Genomic DNA, 20,227 nt, shown 5'->3' on the forward strand with positions numbered 1-20,227 from the left:
AGATTAGCATCACGTGAAGCTATAACAGTATCAGATTAGCATCACGTGAAGCTATAACTGTATCAGATTAGCATCACGTGAAGCTATAACTGTATCAGATTAGCATCACGTGAAGCTATAACTGTATCAGATTAGCATCACGTGAAGCTATAACAGTATCAGATTAGCATCACGTGAAGCTATAACAGTATCAGATTAGCATCACGAAGCTATAACTGCATTAGCATCACGTGAAGCTATAACAGTATCAGATTAGCATCACGTGAAGCTATAACTGTATCAGATTAGCATCACGTGAAGCTATAACTGTATCAGATTAGCATCACGTGAAGCTATAACAGTATCAGATTAGCATCACGTGAAGCTATAACAGTATCAGATTAGCATCACGTGAAGCTATAACTGTATCAGATTAGCATCACGTGAAGCTATAACAGTATCAGATTAGCATCACGTGAAGCTATAACTGTATCAGATTAGCATCACGTGAAGCTATAACTGTATCAGATTAGCATCACGTGAAGCTATAACAGTGTCAGATTAGCATCACGTGAAGCTATAACAGTATCAGTGAAATAATCTAGCAGTCTTGACACATTTAGTTGATTATTAAGAAAATGTAGCTAGGCTAATGGAGGAAATCATTCTTGGTTTGTATAAACAGAGCTTTCCTTGGTTTGTATAAACAGAGCTTTCCTATACAGGAAAATCAAAAGTGTATGAAATATATTTGACATAATGATTAAACAGGCTCTGGTACTAATGGGAGGCCCAGGGAACATGTTCAGTTTAACAACATACTATAGTATATACCAGTGTCGTAGTCAGACAGACAGGATGCTCTGTGTTAGTACAGCTGAGATGAAGCTTGGAGGTGTGGAAGGAGGGAGTGTGGAGGGAGTGTGGGGGTGAAGGGAGTGTGGAAGGGTGAAGGGAGGGAGTGTGGAGGGGAGGGTGGGTGAAGGGAGGGAGGGTGGAAGGGTGAAGGGAGGGAGGGTGAAGGGGGGTGGGTGAAGGGAGGGAGGGTGGAAGGGTGGAGGGAGGGAGGGTGAAGGGGAGTAGAGAGACAGGGAGGAATGGGAGAGGGTGTTAGGAGTGTAGAAGGGGGTGGCACAGTCAAGCAGCACCAGTGACAGACATAAAGGAAGTTAGCCTCTCTTTGGGCCAAGATGACCCGGAAGCAGAAAGATCTTCATTAACTGTGACCCCGGCAACAACAGACAACCCCATGCTAAGCAACCAGCAGAGTTTGTAAAGTAAGTCAGCAACTTCAATTTCAATGGTGCTTTTCTTTTTCTACAAGACTAACTTAGTTAAATGGAGTGAGAATAGATACAATTAACATTTTAAAAACTCGTGCTTTACGTGCTAAAACTTCAAATGAAATACCTGTCCTCGATTACATTTTTTTTGTTGACTTCAAAAAAGTGCAAAATTTCAATGAAATTTATCGGACAAAAAAAACACAACATTTAAATAGCTGATAAATGCTTTACGTGGAAGCAATACATTGTTAATCAAAGCAGTACGAACCAAACCAAACCTTCTATATCTACTTGAATGTTATTCAATCCAACAGAAATACGGGATGAGAGGGGAATGGATCTGTAGCTACTACATAGAGAAAAGAAAGAAAACAACGATTTGAAACGATTGGTGCTGCATAGAAAAATGGTTTTGTATAATCTAGTAGTGCAATAGAATCCAAATAGACGTGCATTTCTTGGGAGCAGGTTAGGTGGAGGTCTTGGTAAGAGTATTGTCTACAGGCGTTTAAAGGGACCCGGGTGATTTATGTAAAAAGTTGTTGCATTATTTTTGGACTTCTTGCTTGAGTGGAATCTGAATATTGTTATTTATTTAACTAGACAAGTCAGTTAAAGAACAAATTGTTATTTACAATGACGGCCTAGAAACAGTGGGTTTTAACTGCCTTGTTCAGGGGGCAGAACAAACAGATTTTTACCTCGTCAGCTTTCGATCTAGCAACCTTTCGGTTACTGGCCCAACGCGCTAACCACTGACGCTAACCCTGAATAATGACATCTGTAGCTAGAATATGTACATAGTGTGTTACAGTTGCTGCATTACTTGGATCTAGTGCAGTCGTCTCTCATACGAGGGTAGATCTATAGATATGTATAATATTGATAGGATATATTAAGGGTGCAACGGTAAAACATTTTATTTGACCTTTATTTAACTAGGCAAGTCAGTTAAGAACAAATTCTTAGTTTGGAACAGTGGGTTAACTACCTGTTCAGGGGCAGAACGACAGATTTGTACCTTGTCAGCTCGGGGGGTTGAACTTGCAACCTTCCGGTTACTAGCCTGTTCACCCCGCTATCATCCAGAAGGCGAGGTCAGTACAGGTGCATCAAAGCTGGGACCGAGAGACTGAAAAACAGCTTCTATCTCAAGGCCATCAGACTGTTAAACAGCCACCACTAACATTGAGTGGCTGCTGCCAACACACTGACTCAACTCCAGCCACTTTAATAATGGGAATTGATGGGAAATTATGTAAAATATATCACTAGCCACTTTAAACAATGCTACCTAATATAATGTTACTTACCCTACATTATTCATCCCATATGCATACGTATATACTGTACTCTATATCATCGACTGCATCCTTATGTAATACATGTATCACTAGCCACTTTAACTATGCCACTTTGTTTACATACTCATCTCATATGTATATACTGTACTCGATACCATCTACTGTATCTTGCCTATGCCGTTCTGTACCATCACTCATTCATATATCTTTATGTACATATTCTTTATCCCCTTACACTGTGTATAAGACAGTAGTTTTGGAATTGTTAGTTAGATTACTTGTTGGTTATTACTGCATTGTCGGAACTAGAAGCACAAGCATTTCGCTACACTCGCATTAACATCTGCTAACCATGTGTATGTGACAAATAAAATTTGATTTGATTTAGTCCAACGCTCTAACCAGTAGGCTACACGGCCGCCACATGTATTCATACTGAACCGTTCGGTACGGGAACCTCGGTTCGGTCCGCACTGTGAACCAGACTGAATACATAAAAAAATATATATATATACAAAATAAAACCGTTATGCCTACACTGCGTTGTATGCATCTTGGGTAAATCTGTGCTAAAGAAAAAAAACAATTCCAGGCTTTTCTGTTAAAACAACTAGAGCCTGTACGCACGTTATAAAACAACTTCTAACTGGGGTATTTCAAACTGTCCTTTTGTGAGGCACAGCCGGAAACTAGTTCTGTATGACGACGAGAGATGCGGTCGATAAACCAGGAGGATCCTCCATCATCATTTAAATCTCCGGTTTGGGAACATTTAGGCTTCCTAGTAGATTACAACGGCGACGGTACAGAGAGTTGTGGGATAAAACGTTAACATATGTCGCCGCGCTCAGCTGCCTATGCAGCTGCCAACACCTCAAATATGTTGACACGCCTCTCCTTTATGAGAGTCACAAGTGCGCATCTGGCACGGTCTGTGCTATGCGGCATCCTTGGGACGTCCATACCCTAAACCCTATATCCTTAACCCCTACCGTTACCTAACCTTAATAAAACTCTTTACCATTTTACAATGTGGTAGGGACGTCCCAAAGATCCCAGATAGCACGGACCCACCAGGCAACGAAGGAGGCAGTGTCATTGCAGCGTTCACAACCAAGTGGGAATTTACCACATACGACTGGGAAAAAGCCACTTTAACGGTCCTCCAACTGGTAATTACTAGTGGGAAACTCGTCTATCATCGTGAGCACCCACTTCTCCCACATGGTGACCTCTGACGCCAACTACTAAGGAAATGGCCTCTATAACAGCATTTTCGCCAGTTAAATGCAACAAAATATTAATTGTAAAAAGCTATCTATAAATGCATTTGATAAAAACTCTAAAATTGATTTACAAGCATGACATCTGTACTTTTAGTTTATGGTTGGCGCAGCTTGTTGGCAATTAGCCAATCTGCATTTTCTCATCGAGTTCAAATCACATGAAAGACCTTCACAACTCGTAAATTCCCACCTCCCACATGGTTACAAACACAGCATGGAAACTTGAGAGGCCCAAACAGACAATGCAAGCAACACTGTGAATGGCTTTAAGCATTTTCCTGCTGTACCGAAATGTGACCCCAAAACCCTGTAATACGTAGCGAACCGTGGGTTTGGTGAACCGTCCCACCACTAGTATATACACACAAAAGTATGTGGACACCCCTTCAATTTTTTTATTTCACCTTTATTTAACCAGGTAGGCTAGTTGAGAACAAGTTCTCGTTTGCAACTGCGAAATGAGTGGATTCAGCTATTTCCGCCACACCCGTTGCTGACAGGTTTATAACAATCAAACACGCCGCCATGCAATCTCCATAGACAAACATTGGCAGTTGAATGGCCTTACTGAAGAGCTCGGAGACTTTCAACGTGGCACCGTTATAGGATGCCACCTTTCCAACAAATCAGTTCATCAAATATCTGCCCTGCTAGAGCCGCCCAGGTCAACTGTAAGTGCTGTTATTGGGAAGTGGAAACGTCTAGGAGCAACAACGGCTCAGCCGCTAATTGGCATGCCACGCAAGCTCACAGAACGGGAGCGCTGAAGTACGTAGAGCGTAAAAATAATCTGTCCTCGGTTGCAACACTCAATACTGAGTTACAAACTGCCTTGGAAGCAACATCAGCACAAAAACTGTTCGTTGGGAGCTTCATGAAATGGGTTTCCGTGGCCGAGAAGCCGCACACATTCTAGACGATTCTGTGCTTCCAATGTTGTGGCAACAGTTTGGGGAAGACCCTTTCCTGTTTCAGCATGACAATGCATGCCCATGTGCACACAGCAAGGTCCATATAGTTTGTCAAGATCGGTGTGGAAGAACATGACTGGCCTGCAAAGAGCCCTGACCTCAACCCCCATCAAACACCTTTGGGATGAATTGGAACGTTGACTGAGAGCCAGGCCTTATCACCCAACATCAGTGCCCGGCTGAATAGAAGCAAGTCCCTGCAGCGATGCTCCAACATCTAGTGGAAAGCCTTCCCAGAAGAGTGGAGGGGGGACAAACTCCATATTAATGTCCATGATTTTGGAATGAGATGTTCAGACGCGCGCGGCAAATTGGGGTTTTCTTCCCCCGCACACCCGCTGTTCGTGTGTCTATAGACTGCCTCTATAGCTAATACCGGACACGCATTCACTCTTCATCGCGCAGTCTTCTAAACTCCCGTCTCCATTTAAATGCCAAGATGTTTATATTTATTTAAATTATACTTTTGTAATGCTTTTGCGTGATGTGGATCATAATTACATAGTTACAATCTCAGGTTGCGTGATCCTCGTAGTGATACGTGGAAAATACATCTAACGGGACCTAGAATTAAATGTTTATCACACTCGCACAAATGCGACCAGTTATTTTTTTTGTATTTGAATTTACTTTGTTTCACTAGCACGAACTGCTAGCACTTTAGAGCCCACTGAATGTCCATTTCATGTTCGCTAACGTTAGCTTGAAACAATTAGTGTTTACCTTTCCACAACACACGGCGTCGGAAAGGGATGTGTCCATGTGTTGACGTACAGCTGACAGTCGACAAACTCAGCTTCACAACACACAACAAACAGGAGGAGGGGCAGACACGGGACAGCCACGTCCAATAATGATGTATTCATCTCCATGTCCGTGGACATGTCTGTGTGTTGCAGCTCGAGAACCGGGATGTTAGATTTCCTCAGTGGATTTTTTTTTTAATTAAAATTTTGTTTTTTTAATAAAAATAAAATAAAAATCAGGCCTCATTCATTTCTGTGTACTTTTAACTCGGATCTTGTATATTTATTGTATTGGTTTATTTTCATTCCACCTTCATTTAACCAGGTAGGCCAGTTGAGAAACAAGTCCTCATTTTAAAACTGAGACCTGGCCAAGATAAAGCAAAGCAGTGCGACAAAAATAACACAGAGTTAGTGACACAAACACAATAGAGAAATCTATACACAGTGTGTGTAAATGTAGTAAGATTAGGGAGGTCAGGCAGTAAATAGGCCAGAGAGGTGAAATAATTACAATATAGCATTAACACTGGAGTGATAGATGTAGATGATGATGTGCAGGTAGAGATACTGGGGTGCAAAAGAGCAGAAAATAATAACAATATGGGGATAAGGTAGTTGGGCGGGCTATTTACAGATTGGCTATGTACAGGTGCAGTGATCTGTGAGCTGCTCTGACAGCTGATGCTTAAAGTTAGAGAGGGAGATATGAGTCTTCAGCTTCAGTGGTTTTTGCAGTTCGTTCCAGTCATTGGAGGCAGAGAACTGGAAGGAAAGGCAGCCAAAGGAAGTGTTGGCTTTGGGGATGACCAGTGAGATATACCTGCTGGAGCGCGTGCTACGAGTGGGAGATGCTATGGTGACCAGTAAGCTGAGATAAGGCGGGGCTTTACCTAGCAAAGACTTATAGATGACCTGGAGCGAGTGGGTTTGGCGACGAATATGTAGCGAGGGCCAGCCAACGAGAGCATACAGGTCGCAGTGGTGGGTAATTTTTGGGGCTTTGGTGACATAACGGATGGCACTGTGATAGACTACATCCAGTTTGCTGAGTAGAGTATTGGAGGCTATTTTGTAAATGACATCGCCGAAGTCAAGGATCGGTCTCTGCGTACATGGACAGATAATTGCGTAGTTGGTACCAAAATGCGTGCATGTTGGCAGGTCTGCACCCTCTTTTCCCCCAGAACTGCCTCAATTCATCGGGGGGGGTGGGCTCTACCAGGTGTCGAAAATATTCCACAGGGATGCTGGCCCATATTGACACAACTGTGGAAAGCATTGGAGTCAAGTTGGCTGGATGTCCTTTGGGTGGTGGACCACTCTTGATACACACGGGGAACTGTTGAGCATCGTTCTTGACTCAAACCAGTGCACCTGGCACCTACGACCGTACCCCGTTTCAAAGGCACTTAAATATTTTGTCTTGCCCATTCACCCTCGGAATGGCACACGTACACAATCCATGTCTCAATTGTCTCAAGGCTTAAAAATCCTTTTTTAACCTGTCTCCTCCCCTCCATCTACAGTGATTGAAGTGGATTTATCAAGTGACATCAATAAAGGGTCATAGCTTTCACCTGGTTAGTCTATGTAAAGGAAAGATATGTATAATACAACTATACAGTCTAAGTATAGATATGTATACTATAGATATACAGTCCATATGTATAGACATGTATAATATAGATATACAGTCCATATGTATAGATATGTATAATACAACTATACAGTCTAAGTATAGATATGTATACTATAGATATACAGTCCATATGTATAGATATGTATAATACAACTATACAGTCTAAGTATAGATATGTATACTATAGATATACAGTCCATATGTATAGATATGTATAATACAACTATACAGTCTAAGTATAGATATGTATACTATAGATATACAGTCCATATGTATAGACATGTATAATATAGATATACAGTCCATATGTATAGATATGTATAATACAACTATACAGTCTAAGTATAGATATGTATACTATAGATATACAGTCCATATGTATAGATATGTATAATACAACTATACAGTCTAAGTATAGATATGTATACTATAGATATACAGTCCATATGTATAGATATGTATAATACAACTATACAGTCTAAGTATAGATATGTATACTATAGATATACAGTCCATATGTATAGATATGTATAATACAACTATACAGTCTAAGTATAGATATGTATACTATAGATATACAGTCCATATGTATAGATATGTATAATACAACTATACAGTCTAAGTATAGATATGTATACTATAGATATACAGTCCATATGTATAGATATGTATAATACAACTATACAGTCTAAGTATAGATATGTATACTATAGATATACAGTCCATATGTATAGATATGTATAATACAACTATACAGTCTAAGTATAGATATGTATACTATAGATATACAGTCCATATGTATAGACATGTATAGACATGTATACTATAGATATACAGTCCATATGTATAGATATGTATAATATAGATATACAGTCCGTATGTATAGACATGTATAATATAGATATACAGTCCACATGTATAGACATGTATACTATAGATATACAGTCCGTATGTATAGACATGTGTAGACATGTATACTATAGATATACAGTCCGTATGTATAGATATGTATACTATAGATATACAGTATGTATGTATAGATATGTATAATATAGATGTGTAATGCTTACATAGGGCTTTACTCATTTCATATGTATATACTGTACTGTAATTTACTGTATTTTAGTCATTGCTACTCCGACATTGCTCAATCTAATATTTATATATTTCCTAATTCCATTCTTTTACTTTTAGGTGTGTGTGTGTGTATTATTGTGAATGGTTAGATACTAATGCACTGTTGGATCTAGGAACACAAGCATTTTGCTACAACCAGCAATAACATCTGATAAATATGTGTCTGTGACCAATAAAACGTGATATGTATATAGGTGTATAATTATGGATATAGTCTGTATGTACAGTTGAAGTCGGAAGATTACATACACCTTTGACAAATACATTTAAACTCAGTTTTTCACAATTCCTGACATTTAATCCTAGTAGAAATTCCCTGTTTTAGGTCAGTTTGGATCACCACTTTATTTTAAGAATGTGAAATGTCAGAATAATAGTAGAGAGAATTATTTATTTCAGCTTTAATTTATTTTGTCACATTCCCAGTGGGTCAGACATTTACATACACTCAATTAGTATTTGGTAGCATTGCCTTTAAATGGCTAAACTTGGGTCAAACGTTTCGGGTAGCCTTCCACAAGCTTCCCACAATAAGTTGGGTGAATTTTGGCACGTTCCTCCTGACAGAGCTGGTGTAACTGAGTCAGGTTTGTAGGCCTCCTTGCTCGCACACGCGTTTTCAGTTCTGGCCACACATTTTCTGTAGGATTGAGGTCAGTGCTTTGTGATGGCCACTCCAATACCTTGACTTTGTTGTCCTTAAGCATTGTCCTTAAGCCAATTTGCCACAATTTTGGAAGTATGCTTGGGGCCATTGTCCATTTGGAAGACCCATTTGCGACCAAGCTTTAACACACTGATGTGTTGAGATGTTGCTTCAATATATCCACATAATTTTCCTACCTCATGAAGCCATCTATTTTGTGAAGTGCACCAGTCCCTCCTGCAGCAAAGCACCCCCACAACATGATTCTGCCACCCCCGTGCTTCACGGTTGGAATGGTGTTCTTCAGCTTGCATGCCTCCCCCTTTTCCCTCCAAGCATAACAATGGTCATTATGGCCAAACAGTTATATTTTTGTTTCATCAGACCAGAGGATATTTCTCCAAAAAGTATGATCTTTGTCCCCATGTGCAGTTGCAAACCGTAGTCTGATTTTTTTATGGCGGTTTTGGAGCAGTGGCTTCTTCCTTGCTGAGCAGTCTTTCAGGTTATGTCGATATAGGACTCATTTTACAGTGGATATAGATACTTTTGTACCTGTTTCCTCCAGCATCTTCACAAGGTCCTTTGCTGATGTTCTGGGATTGATTTGCACTTTTCGCACCAAAGTACGTTCATCTCTAGGAGACAGAACATGTCTCCTTCTTGAGCGGTATGACGGCTGCGTGGTCCCATGGTGTTTATACTTGGGTACTATTGTTTGTACAGATGAATGTGGTACCTCCAGGCGTTTGGAAATTGCTCTCAAGGATGTGAAGGTCTACAATGTTTTTCTGAGGTCTTGGCTGATTTCTTTTGATTTCCCCATGATGTCAAGCAAAGAGGCACTGAGTTTGAAGGTAGGCCTTGAAATACATCCACAGGTACACCTCCAATTGATTCAAATTATGTCAATTAGCCTATCAGAAGCTTCTAAAGTCATGACATCATTTTCTGGATTTTTCAAGCTGTTTAAAGGCACAGTCAACTTAGTGGATGTAAACTTCTGGCCCACTGGAATTGTGATACAGTGAATTATAAGTGAAATCATCTGTCTGTAAACAATTGTTTGAAAAATTACTTGCATCATGAACAAAGTAGATGTCCTAACCGACTTGCCAAAGGTATAGTTTGTTAACAAGAAATTTGTGGAGTGGTTGAAAAATGAGTTTCAATGCCTCCAACCCAACTGTATGTAAACTTCCCACTTCAACTGTATATAGGTGTATAATTATAGATATACAGTCTGTATGTATAGATATGTATAATATAGATGTATAGATAGGTATAATATAGATGTATAGATATGTATAATATAGATATACAGTTTATGTATATAGGTGTATAATTATAGATATACAGTCTGTATGTATAGATATGTATAATATAGATGTAGATAGGTATAATATAGATGTATAGATATGTATAATATAGATATACAGTTTATGTATATAGGTGTATAATTATAGATATACAGTCTGTATGTATAGATATGTATAATATAGATGTATAGATAGGTATAATATAGATATACAGTCTGTATGTATAGATATGTATAATATAGATATACAGTCTATGTATATAGGTGTATAATTATAGATATACAGTCTATGTATATAGGTGTATAATATAGATATACAGTCTATGTATATAGTTGTATAATTATAGATATACAGTCTGTATGTATAGATATGTATAATATAGATATACAGTCTATGTATATAGGTGTATAATTATAGATATACAGTCTGTATGTATAGATATGTATAATATAGATATACAGTCTATGTATATAGGTGTATAATTATAGATATACAGTCTGTATGTATAGATATGTATAATATAGATATACAGTCTATGTATATAGGTGTATAATTATAGATATACAGTCTGTATGTATAGATATGTATAATATAGATATACAGTCTATGTATATAGGTGTATAATTATAGATATACAGTCTGTATGTATATAGTTGTATAATATACAGTCTATGTATAGATATGTATAATATAGATATACAGTCTGTATGTATATAGTTGTATAATATACAGTCTATGTATAGATATGTATAATATAGATACACTGTATAGCTATATATTGTATATCTATATTATACATATCTATAAATACAGATGGTATATCTATATATTGTATATGTATATAGTTGTATAATATAGATATACAGTCTGTATGTATATAGGTGTATATTAGAGTGTGTGCATTACTTGTATCTGCGGCTGCTGAAGCCTTGGAGAAGGCAGGGGGGGACCAGAGCCATCCAGACCACAGCCTAACTGGGACAGCACTACAGTACAGTATGGAGGGAGGAGAGGAGGGGGGGAGGGAGGAGAGGAAGGGAGGATGGAAAGAGGGAGGGAGGATGGAGGAGAGGAAGAGAGGAGGGAGGATGAAAAGAGGGAGGGAGGGAGGATGGAGGAGGGGAAGGGAGGATGGAAAGAGGGAGGGAGGATGGAGGAGAGGAAAAGAGGAGGGAGGATGAAAAGAGGGAGGGAGGGAGGGTGGAGGGAGGGGAAGGGAGGGAGGAGAGGGTGGAGGGAGGGAGGGAGGATGGAGGAGGGGAAGGGAGGATGGAAAGAGGGAGGGAGGATGGAGGAGAGGAAGAGAGGAGGGAGGATGAAAAGAGGGAGGGAGGGAGGGAGGGAGGGAGGAGAGGGTGGAGGGAGGGAGGGAGGAGAGGGTGGAGGGAGGGAGGATGGAGGAGGGGAAGGGAGGATGGAAAGAGGGAGGGAGGATGGAGGAGAGGAAGAGAGGAGGGAGGATGAAAGGGAGGGAGGGAGGGAGGGAGGGAGGGAGGGAGGGAGGATGGAGGATGGAAAGAGGGAGGGAGGATGGAGGAGAGGAAGGAGGATGAAAAGAGGGAGGGAGGGAGGATGGAAAGAGGGAGGGAGGAAAGGAAGAGGGAGGATGGAGGAAAGGAAGAGGGAGGATGGAGGAGAGGAAGAGAGGAGGGAGGATGGAAAGAGGGAGGGAGGAAAGGAAGAGGGAGGATGGAGGGGAAGATGGAAATATGGAGGGAGAGGAGGGAGGAGAGGAAGGAGGGATAGAAGAGGAGAGGAGGGAGGAGGAGAGGAAGAGGGAGGGTGGAAAGAGGGAAGGAGGAGAAGAGGAGGGAGGGAGGAGAGAGGATGGAAAGAGGGAATGAGGGAGGGAGGAGAAGTGGAGGAAGGGAGAATGGAAAGAGGAGGGAGGAGAGGAAGAGAGGAAGAGAGGATGGAGGAGGGGAAGGATGGAGGAGAGGAAGAGAGGAGTGAGGATGGAAAGAGGGAGGAAGGATGGAAAGAGGGAGGGAGGATGGAAAGAGGGAGGGAGGATGGAAAGAGGAAGAGAGGAAGATGGAAATAGGGAGGGAGGAGGGAGGAGAGGAAGGAGGGAAAGAGGGAGGGATAGAAGAGGAGAGGAGGGAGGAGAAGAGGAAGAGGATGGAAAGAGGGATTGAGGGAGGGAGGAGAAGAGGAGGGAGGATGGAAAGAGGGAAGGAGGGAGGGAGGAGAAGAGAAGGGAGGAGAGAGGATGGAAAGAGGGAGGGAGAAGGAGAGGAGGGAGGCAGGAACGAGAACAATGGGGCAGTTAGGGATGGCAGGGGAGGACAGGGTAGGGAGAGAGGGATGAAGCCAGGTCAGGAAAACAGGGGGATATAGGTAGAGGAGAGGATCAGTTGGTGAGACGACAAAGCGGGGGAGGACAGAAGGAGGAGTGGAAGGGTGGAAAAGGAGGAAAAGGAGGGAGGGATAGAAGAGGAGAGGAAGAGGGAGGAGAGAAAAAGGGAAGGAGGGAGGAGAAGAGGAGGGAGGGAGGAGAGAAGGATAGACGACAAAGCGGGGAGGACAGAAGGAGGAGTGGAAGGGAGGAAAAGGAGGAAGGACAAAAGACGGAGGGAAAAAAAAGGAGGGTGGGTTGGGAGGAAACAGAAACAAAAAAAGGAGAGAATGTAGCAGAGAAGTGGGGGGGGGGAAGTGTAGTTTGACCTTTGACTTATTACATCAGTTTGACCTTTGACAGGTTACTTTACAAACACACTCCAGAACAGAGCAGAACAGACTGGTCTGATGTTTTTCTACTGTCGTAAATAGATGATCAGGTTTTGATCAACAGTGAGGGACACTGATACACTACATTACCAAAAGTATGTGGACACCTGCTTGTGGAACATCACATTCCAAAATCATGGGCATTAATATGGAGTTGGTGGCCCCCCACCATTTCGCTGCTTTCCTCCACTCTTCTGGGAAGGCGTTTCACTAGATGTTGGAAGATTTCTGCGGGGACTTGCGGCTATTCAGCCACAACAGCATTAGTGAGGTTGGGCACTGATGTTTGGCGACTAGGCCTGGCTCACAATCGGCATTCCAATACATCCCAATGGTGTTCCATGGGGTTGAGGTCAGGGCTCTGTGCAGGCCAGTTAAGTTCTTCCACACCGTTTTTGACAAACCATTTTTGAATTTTATCCCCTTTTTTCGCCCCAATTTGGTAGTATCCTATTGTTTTTAGTACTTACTATCTTGTCTCATCGCTACAACTCCCGTACGGGCTCGGGAGAGACGAAGGTCGAGAGTCATGCGTCCTCCAACCCCCAACCAAGCCGCACTGCTTCTTAACACAGCGCGCATCCAACCCGGAAGCCAGCCGCACCAATGTGTCGGAGGAAACACCGTGCCCCTGCACTGCGCCCGGCCAGCCACAGGAGTCTCTAGTGCGCGATGAGACAAGGATTTCCCTACCGGCCAAACCCTCCGACGCTGGGCCAATTGTGCGTCGCCCCACAGACCTCCCGGTCGCGGCCGGCTACGACAGAGCCTGGGCTCGAACCCAGCTAGCACTGCAATGCCGTGCCTTAGACCACTGCGCCACCCGGGAGGCCAAGACAAACCATTTGTGTATGGACCGTGCTTTGTGCACGGGGGCATTGTTATGCTGAAACAGGAAAGGGCCTTCCCCAAACTGTTGCCACAAAGTTGGAAGAACAGAATTGTCTAGAATGTCATTGTACGCTGTAGAGTTAAGATTTCACTGCACTGGAACTAAGGGGCCTGAACCGTGACAAACAGCCCCAGAACAATATTCCTCCTCCACCAAACTTTACAGTTGGCACTATGCATTGGGGCAGGTAGCGTTCTCCTGGCATCCACCAAACCCAGATTTGTCCGTGGGACTGCCAGATGGTGAAGCGTGATTCATCACTCCAGAGAACGTGTTTCCACTGCTCCGGAGTCCAATAGCGGTGAGCTTGACATTGCGGCTGCTTGGTCATGGAAACCCACTTCATGAAGCTCCCGACAAACAGTTCTTGTGCTGACGTTGCTTTCAGAGGCAGTTTGGAACTCGGTAGTGAGAACAACCAATGACGGACGATTTTTACACGCTACGCACTTCAGCACTCGGAGGTCCTGTTCTGTGAGCTTGTATGGCCTGCCAATTAGAGGCTGAGCCGTTGTTTCTCCAAGACATTTCCACTTCACAATAACAACACTTACAGTTGACCTGTGCAGCTCTAGCAGGGCAGAAATTTGACAAATTTACTTTTTGTAAAGGTGGCATCCTATGAAGGTGCCACGTTGAAAGTCACTGAGCTCTTCAGTGTTCTACTGCCAATGTTTGTCTATGGAGATTGCATGGCCGTGTTCTCGATTTGATACACCTAGCAGAAATGGGTGTTCCTGAAATAACAGAATCCACTAAATGTGAAGTGGTGTCCACATACTTTTGTATATATTGTGTATGAGATCTACAGTGAGGGACTTTTATTTAACAATGTGCCTCGTAAAGCGGCAACTATTTACGTATTGCTCAGTTTACTAATCAAAGAGGTTTATGGTAAATGTTGCACTTAACACATTGCTTTTGAACTATGAACTTGTCACCGTTGGGTCAGTGCTACAGTCCTACATTTGATAACACAGTCAGTAACGTCTGGTTGTTATCAGTTTGACTGGTGAAAGAGTCGTGTTACTGAAGAAAGAGTAAAACATTTACAAAGAGAGAGATTGTGTAAGCGATTAAGAGTTTGTGTGTGTGTGTGTGTGTGTGTGTGTGTGAGAGCGACAGAGAGAGAAAGAGCGAGAGAGAGAGAGCGACAGGGAGAGAGAGCGACAGGGAGAGAGAGCGACAGGGAGAGAGAGAGAGAGCGACAGGGAGAGAGAGCGACAGAGAGAGAGAGCGACAGGGAGAGAGAGCGACAGGGAGAGAGAGCGACAGGGAGAGAGAGCGACAGGGAGAGAGAGCGACAGGGAGAGAGAGAGAGAGCGACAGGGAGAGAGAGAGAGAGCGACAGGGAGAGAGCGACAGGGAGAGAGGGAGAGAGAGCGACAGGGAGAGAGAGCGACAGGGAGAGAGAGCGACAGGGAGAGAGAGCGACAGGGAGAGAGAGCGACAGAGAGAGAGAGCGACAGAGAGAGAGAGCGACAGGGAGAGAGAGCGACAGGGAGAGAGAGCGACAGGGAGAGAGAGCGACAGGGAGAGAGAGCGACAGGGAGAGAGAGAGAGAGAGACAGGGAGAGAGAGAGAGCGACAGGGAGAGAGAGAGAGAGCGACAGGAGAGAAAGCGACAGGGAGAGAGAGCGACAGGGAGAGAGAGCGACAGGGAGAGAGATTGTGTAAGCGATTAAGAGTTTGTGTGTGTGTGTGAGAGCGACAGAGCGAAAGAGAGAGAGAGAGCGACAGGGAGAGAGAGAGACAGGGAGAGAGCGACAGGGAGAGAGAGCGACAGGGAGAGAGAGCGACAGGGAGGAGAGAGAGAGCGACAGGGAGAGAGAGAGAGAGAGAGCGACAGGGAGAGAGAGAGCGACAGGGAGAGAGAGAGCGACAGGGAGAGAGAGCGACAGAGAGACAGAGCGACAGAGAGACAGAGAGAGAGCGACAGAGAGAGAGCGACAGAGAGAGAGAGCGACAGAGAGAGAGAGCGACAGAGAGAGAGCGACAGAGAAAGAGAGAGCGAGAGAGAGAAACAGAGTGTGTATTAGAGTGTGTGTGTCCTACCTGCTGTCTGTGGGGACTTAAAGCTTCCTACTCCAGTCAGGTTGATGACAGCAGTCTGTTGAGCGCCCATACCCTGGTCTGACCCCTGATCACCCTAAAACCAGGGCAGAGGTTAGAGGTCATCACCACAGAGAAAGATGTGTGTCATACTGTGTGTCTGTTGCTGTGGGCTTAATATCATTACTTACACTACCGTTCAAAAGTTTTAGAACCCCTACTCATTCAAGGGTTTTTCTTTATTTTATACTATTTTCTACATTGTAGAATAATGGTGAAGACATTCAAAACTATGAAATGACACATATGGAATCATGTAGTAACCAAAACAAGTGTTAAACAAATAAAAATATATTTTATATTTGAGATTCTTCAAAGTAGCCACCCTTTGCATGGATGACAGCTCCACACTCTTGGCATTCTCTCAACCAGCTTCATGAGGTAGTCACCTGGAATGCATTTCAATTAACAGGTGTGCCTTGTTAAAAGTTAATTTGTGGAATTTCTTTCCTTCTTAATGCGTTTGAGCCAATCAGTTGTGTTGTGACAAGGTAGGGGTGTGGTATACAGCCCTATTTGGTAAAAGACCAAGTCCATATTATGGCAAGAACAGCTCAAATAAGCAAAGAGAAACAACAGTTCATCATTACTTTAAGACATGAAGGTCAGTCAAAACGGAACATTTCAAGAACTTTGAAAGTTTCTTCAAGTACAGTGGCAAAAACCATCAAGCATTATAGGCCGTCATTGAAAATAAGAATTTGTTCTTAACTGACTTGCCTAGTAAAATAAAAGGTCAAATAAAAATGGTCAAATTGATGCAAACAAAACACTACTAAAAGGACACTGATAAGAAGAAGAGACTTGCTTGGGCCAAGAAACACGAGCAATGGACATCAGACCGGTGGAAATCTGTCCTTTGGTCTGATGAGTCCAAATGTGAGATTTTTGGTTCCAACCACCGTCTTTGTGAGACGCAGAGTAGCTGAATGGATGATCTCGCATCTGTGGTTCCCACTGTGAAGCATGGAGGAGGAGGTGTGATGGTGCTTTGCTAGTGACACTGTCAGTGATGCATTCTGCAGCGATACGCCATCCCATCTGGTTTGTGCTTAGTGGGACTATCATCTGTTTTTCAACAGGACAATGACACAACACACCTCCAGGCTGTGTAAGGGCTATTTGACCAAGAAGGAGAGTGATGGAGTGCTGAATCAGATGACCTGGCCTCCACAATCACCCAACCTCAACCCATTTGAGATGGTTTGGGAGGAGTCGGACCGCAGAGTGAAGGAAAAGCTGCCAACAAGTGCTCAGCATATGTGGGAACTCCTTCAAGACTGTTGGAAAAGCATTCCAGGTGAAGCTGGTTGAGATAATGCCAACAGTGTGCAAAGCTGTCATCAAGGCAAAGGGTGGCTATTTGAAGAATCTCATATAAAAAATATATTTTCATTTGTTTTACACTTTTTTGGTTACTACATGATTCCATATGTGTTATTTCATAGTTTTTCACTATGATTCTACAATGTAGAAAATGGTCAAAATAAAGAAAAACCCTGGAATGAGAAGGTCTTCTAAAACTTTTGACCGGTAGTGTATATGTGCTGTGAACAATAGCCTTTGGACGAGGTTACTGTGGGCTGGACGTAGCAGACTGACTGAGGCAGAAGGTGTGTGTGTCATACCATGTCTCCTTGCTGCTGTGGGCTAGACGTAGCAGACTGACTGAGGCAGAAGGTATGTATCACATACCATGTCTCCTTGCTGCTGTGGGCTAGACGTAGCAGACTGACTGAGGCAGAAGGTGTGTGTGTCATACCATGTCTCCTTGCTGCTGTGGGCTGGACGTAGCAGACTGACTGAGGCAGAAGGTGTGTGTTTCATACCATGTCTCCTTGCTGCTGTGGGCTGGACGTAGCAGACTGACTGAGGCAGAAGGTGTGTGTGTCATACCATGTCTCCTTGCTGCTGTGGGCTGGACGTAGCAGACTGACTGAGGCAGAAGGTGTGTGTCACATACCATGTCTCCTTGCTGCTGTGGGCTGGACGTAGCAGACTGACTGAGGCAGAAGGTGTGTGTTTCATACCATGTCTCCTTGCTGCTGTGGGCTGGACGTAGCAGACTGACTGAGGCAGAAGGTGTGTGTGTGTGTGTCATACCATGTCTCCTTGCTGCTGTGGGCTGACGTAGCAGACTGACTGAGGCAGAAGGTGTGTATCACATACCATGTCTCCTTGCTGCTGTGGGCTGGACGTAGCAGACTGACTGAGGCAGAAGGTGTGTATCACATACCATGTCTCCTTGCTGCTGTGGGCTGGACGTAGCAGACTGACTGAGGCAGAAGGTGTGTATCACATACCATGTCTCCTTGCTGCTGTGGGCTGGACGTAGCAGACTGACTCTGTTGAGGAGAGAACTGGGAGAGCTGCTGCTGCTGCAGAGAGTTAAAGATCAGAGGACCTGTAGGGATCTGGAGGGAGAGAGAGAGGGTGGAGGAGGAGAGAGATGGGGGGGGGGAGAGAGAGGGGGAGGAGGGAGATGGGGGAGAGAGAGAGGGGGAGGAAGGGAGGGAGGGGGAGGAGAGAGTTGGGGGAGGAGGAAGGGAGGGGGAGAGAGAGGGGGGGGGGAGGAAAAGGAGAGAGATGGGGAGGAAGGGAGGGGGAGGAGAGAGATGGGGAGGAAGGGAGGGGGAGAGAGAGGGGGGAGGAAGAGGAGGGGGGAGGAGAGAGATGGGGGAGGAAGGGAGGGGGAGGAGAGATGGGGAGGAGAAGAGAGATGGGGAGGAAGGGAGGGGGAGGAGAGAGATGGGGGAGGGAAGGGAGGGGAGGAAGGAGGGGGGAGGAGAGAGATGGGGGGGAGGAAGGGGGGGGGGGGAGGAGAGAGATGGGGGAGGAAGGGAGGGGGAGGAGAGAGATGGGGGAGGAAGGGGGAGGGGGAGGAGAGAGATGGGGGAGGAAGGGAGGGGGAGGAGGAGATGGGGGGAGGAAGGGAGGGGGAGGAGAGAGATGGGGGAGGAAGGGAGGGGGAGGAGGAGAGATGGGGAGGAAGGGGAGGGGGAGAGAGAGGGGTGGAGGAGGAGGAGGGGGAGGAGAGAGATGGGGGGAGGAAGGGAGGGGGGAGAGAGAAGGGGAGGATGAAGAGGAGGGGGAGAGAGATGGAGGAGAAAGGGAGGGGGGGAGAGAGATGGGGAGGAGGAGGAGGAGGGGGGAGGAGGAGGAGGGGGAGAGAGATGGGGGGGAGGAGGAGAGAGATGGGGAGGGGGAGAGAGATGGGGGGAGGAGGAGAGAGATGGAGGAGGAGAGGAGGAGGAGGAGAGGAGGGGGGGAGAGATGGGGGAGGAGGAGGAGAGATGGGGAGGAGGAGGAGGAAGAGGAGGGGGAGAGAGATGGGGAGGAGGAGAGAGATGGGGAGGGGGAGAGAGATGGGGGAGGAGGAGGAGAGAGATGGGGAGGAGGAGGAAGGGAGGGGGAGAGAGAGATGGGGAGAGGGAGGGGGAGAGAGATGGGGGAGGAGGAGGAAGAGGAAGGGGAGAGAGAAGGGGGAGGATGAAGAGGAGGGGAGAGAGATGGGGAGGAGGAGGAGGAGGAAGGGAGGGGGAGGAGAGAGATGGGGGGGAGGAGGAAGAGGGAGATGGGGGAGGAGGAGGAGGAGGGGGGGAAGAGAGATGGGGGAGGAGGAAGAGGAGGGGGAGAGAGATGGGGGAGGAGGAGGAGGGAGATGGGGAGGAGGAGGGGGGAAGAGGGAGGGGGAGAGATGGGGAGGAGGAAGAGGAGGAAGTGATGGGGAGGAGAGAGATGGGGAGGAGGAAGAGGAGGAAGGGAGGGGGGAGAGAGAGAGGGAGGGGGGAGAGGAAGAGAGGGGAGAGAGATGGGGAGGAGGAAGAGGAGGGGGAGAGAGATGGGGAGAGGGAGAGGAGAGAGAGATGGGGAGGAGGAGGAAGAGAGGGGAGATGGGGGAGGAGGAAGAGGAGGGGAGGAAGGGGGAGGGGGGGAGAGAGATGGGAGAGGGGGAGAGAGATGGGGAGGAGGAAGAGGAGGGGGAGAGAGATGGGGAGGAGGAAGAGGAGGGGGAGAGAGATGGGGAGGAGGAAGAGGAGGGGGAGAGAGATGGGGAGGAGGAAGAGGAGGGGGAGAGAGATGGGGAGGAGGAGGAGGAAGGGAGGGGAGAGAGAGATGGGGGAGAGGAGGAAGAAGGGAGGGGAGAGAGATGGGGAGGAGGAAGAAGGGAGGGGGA

At 45.2% G+C, this 20,227-nt stretch overlaps 1 protein-coding gene across 1 annotated transcript in view; it reads right to left on the bottom strand.

Moving 5' to 3' along the window:
- The window catches only part of supt20 (SPT20 homolog, SAGA complex component), a 48,036-nt gene that overhangs the window by 304 nt on the left and 27,505 nt on the right, over positions 1–20,227 (bottom strand). The window contains 3 exon segments of the mRNA XM_042311507.1: positions 11,223–11,302; positions 15,994–16,087; positions 18,354–18,464. Of these exon segments, the coding sequence (XP_042167441.1) occupies positions 11,223–11,302; positions 15,994–16,087; positions 18,354–18,464 (285 nt within the window).

This window comes from Oncorhynchus tshawytscha, linkage group LG33 (assembly GCF_018296145.1).
Source record: "Oncorhynchus tshawytscha isolate Ot180627B linkage group LG33, Otsh_v2.0, whole genome shotgun sequence".
Taxonomy (NCBI): domain Eukaryota; kingdom Metazoa; phylum Chordata; class Actinopteri; order Salmoniformes; family Salmonidae; genus Oncorhynchus; species Oncorhynchus tshawytscha.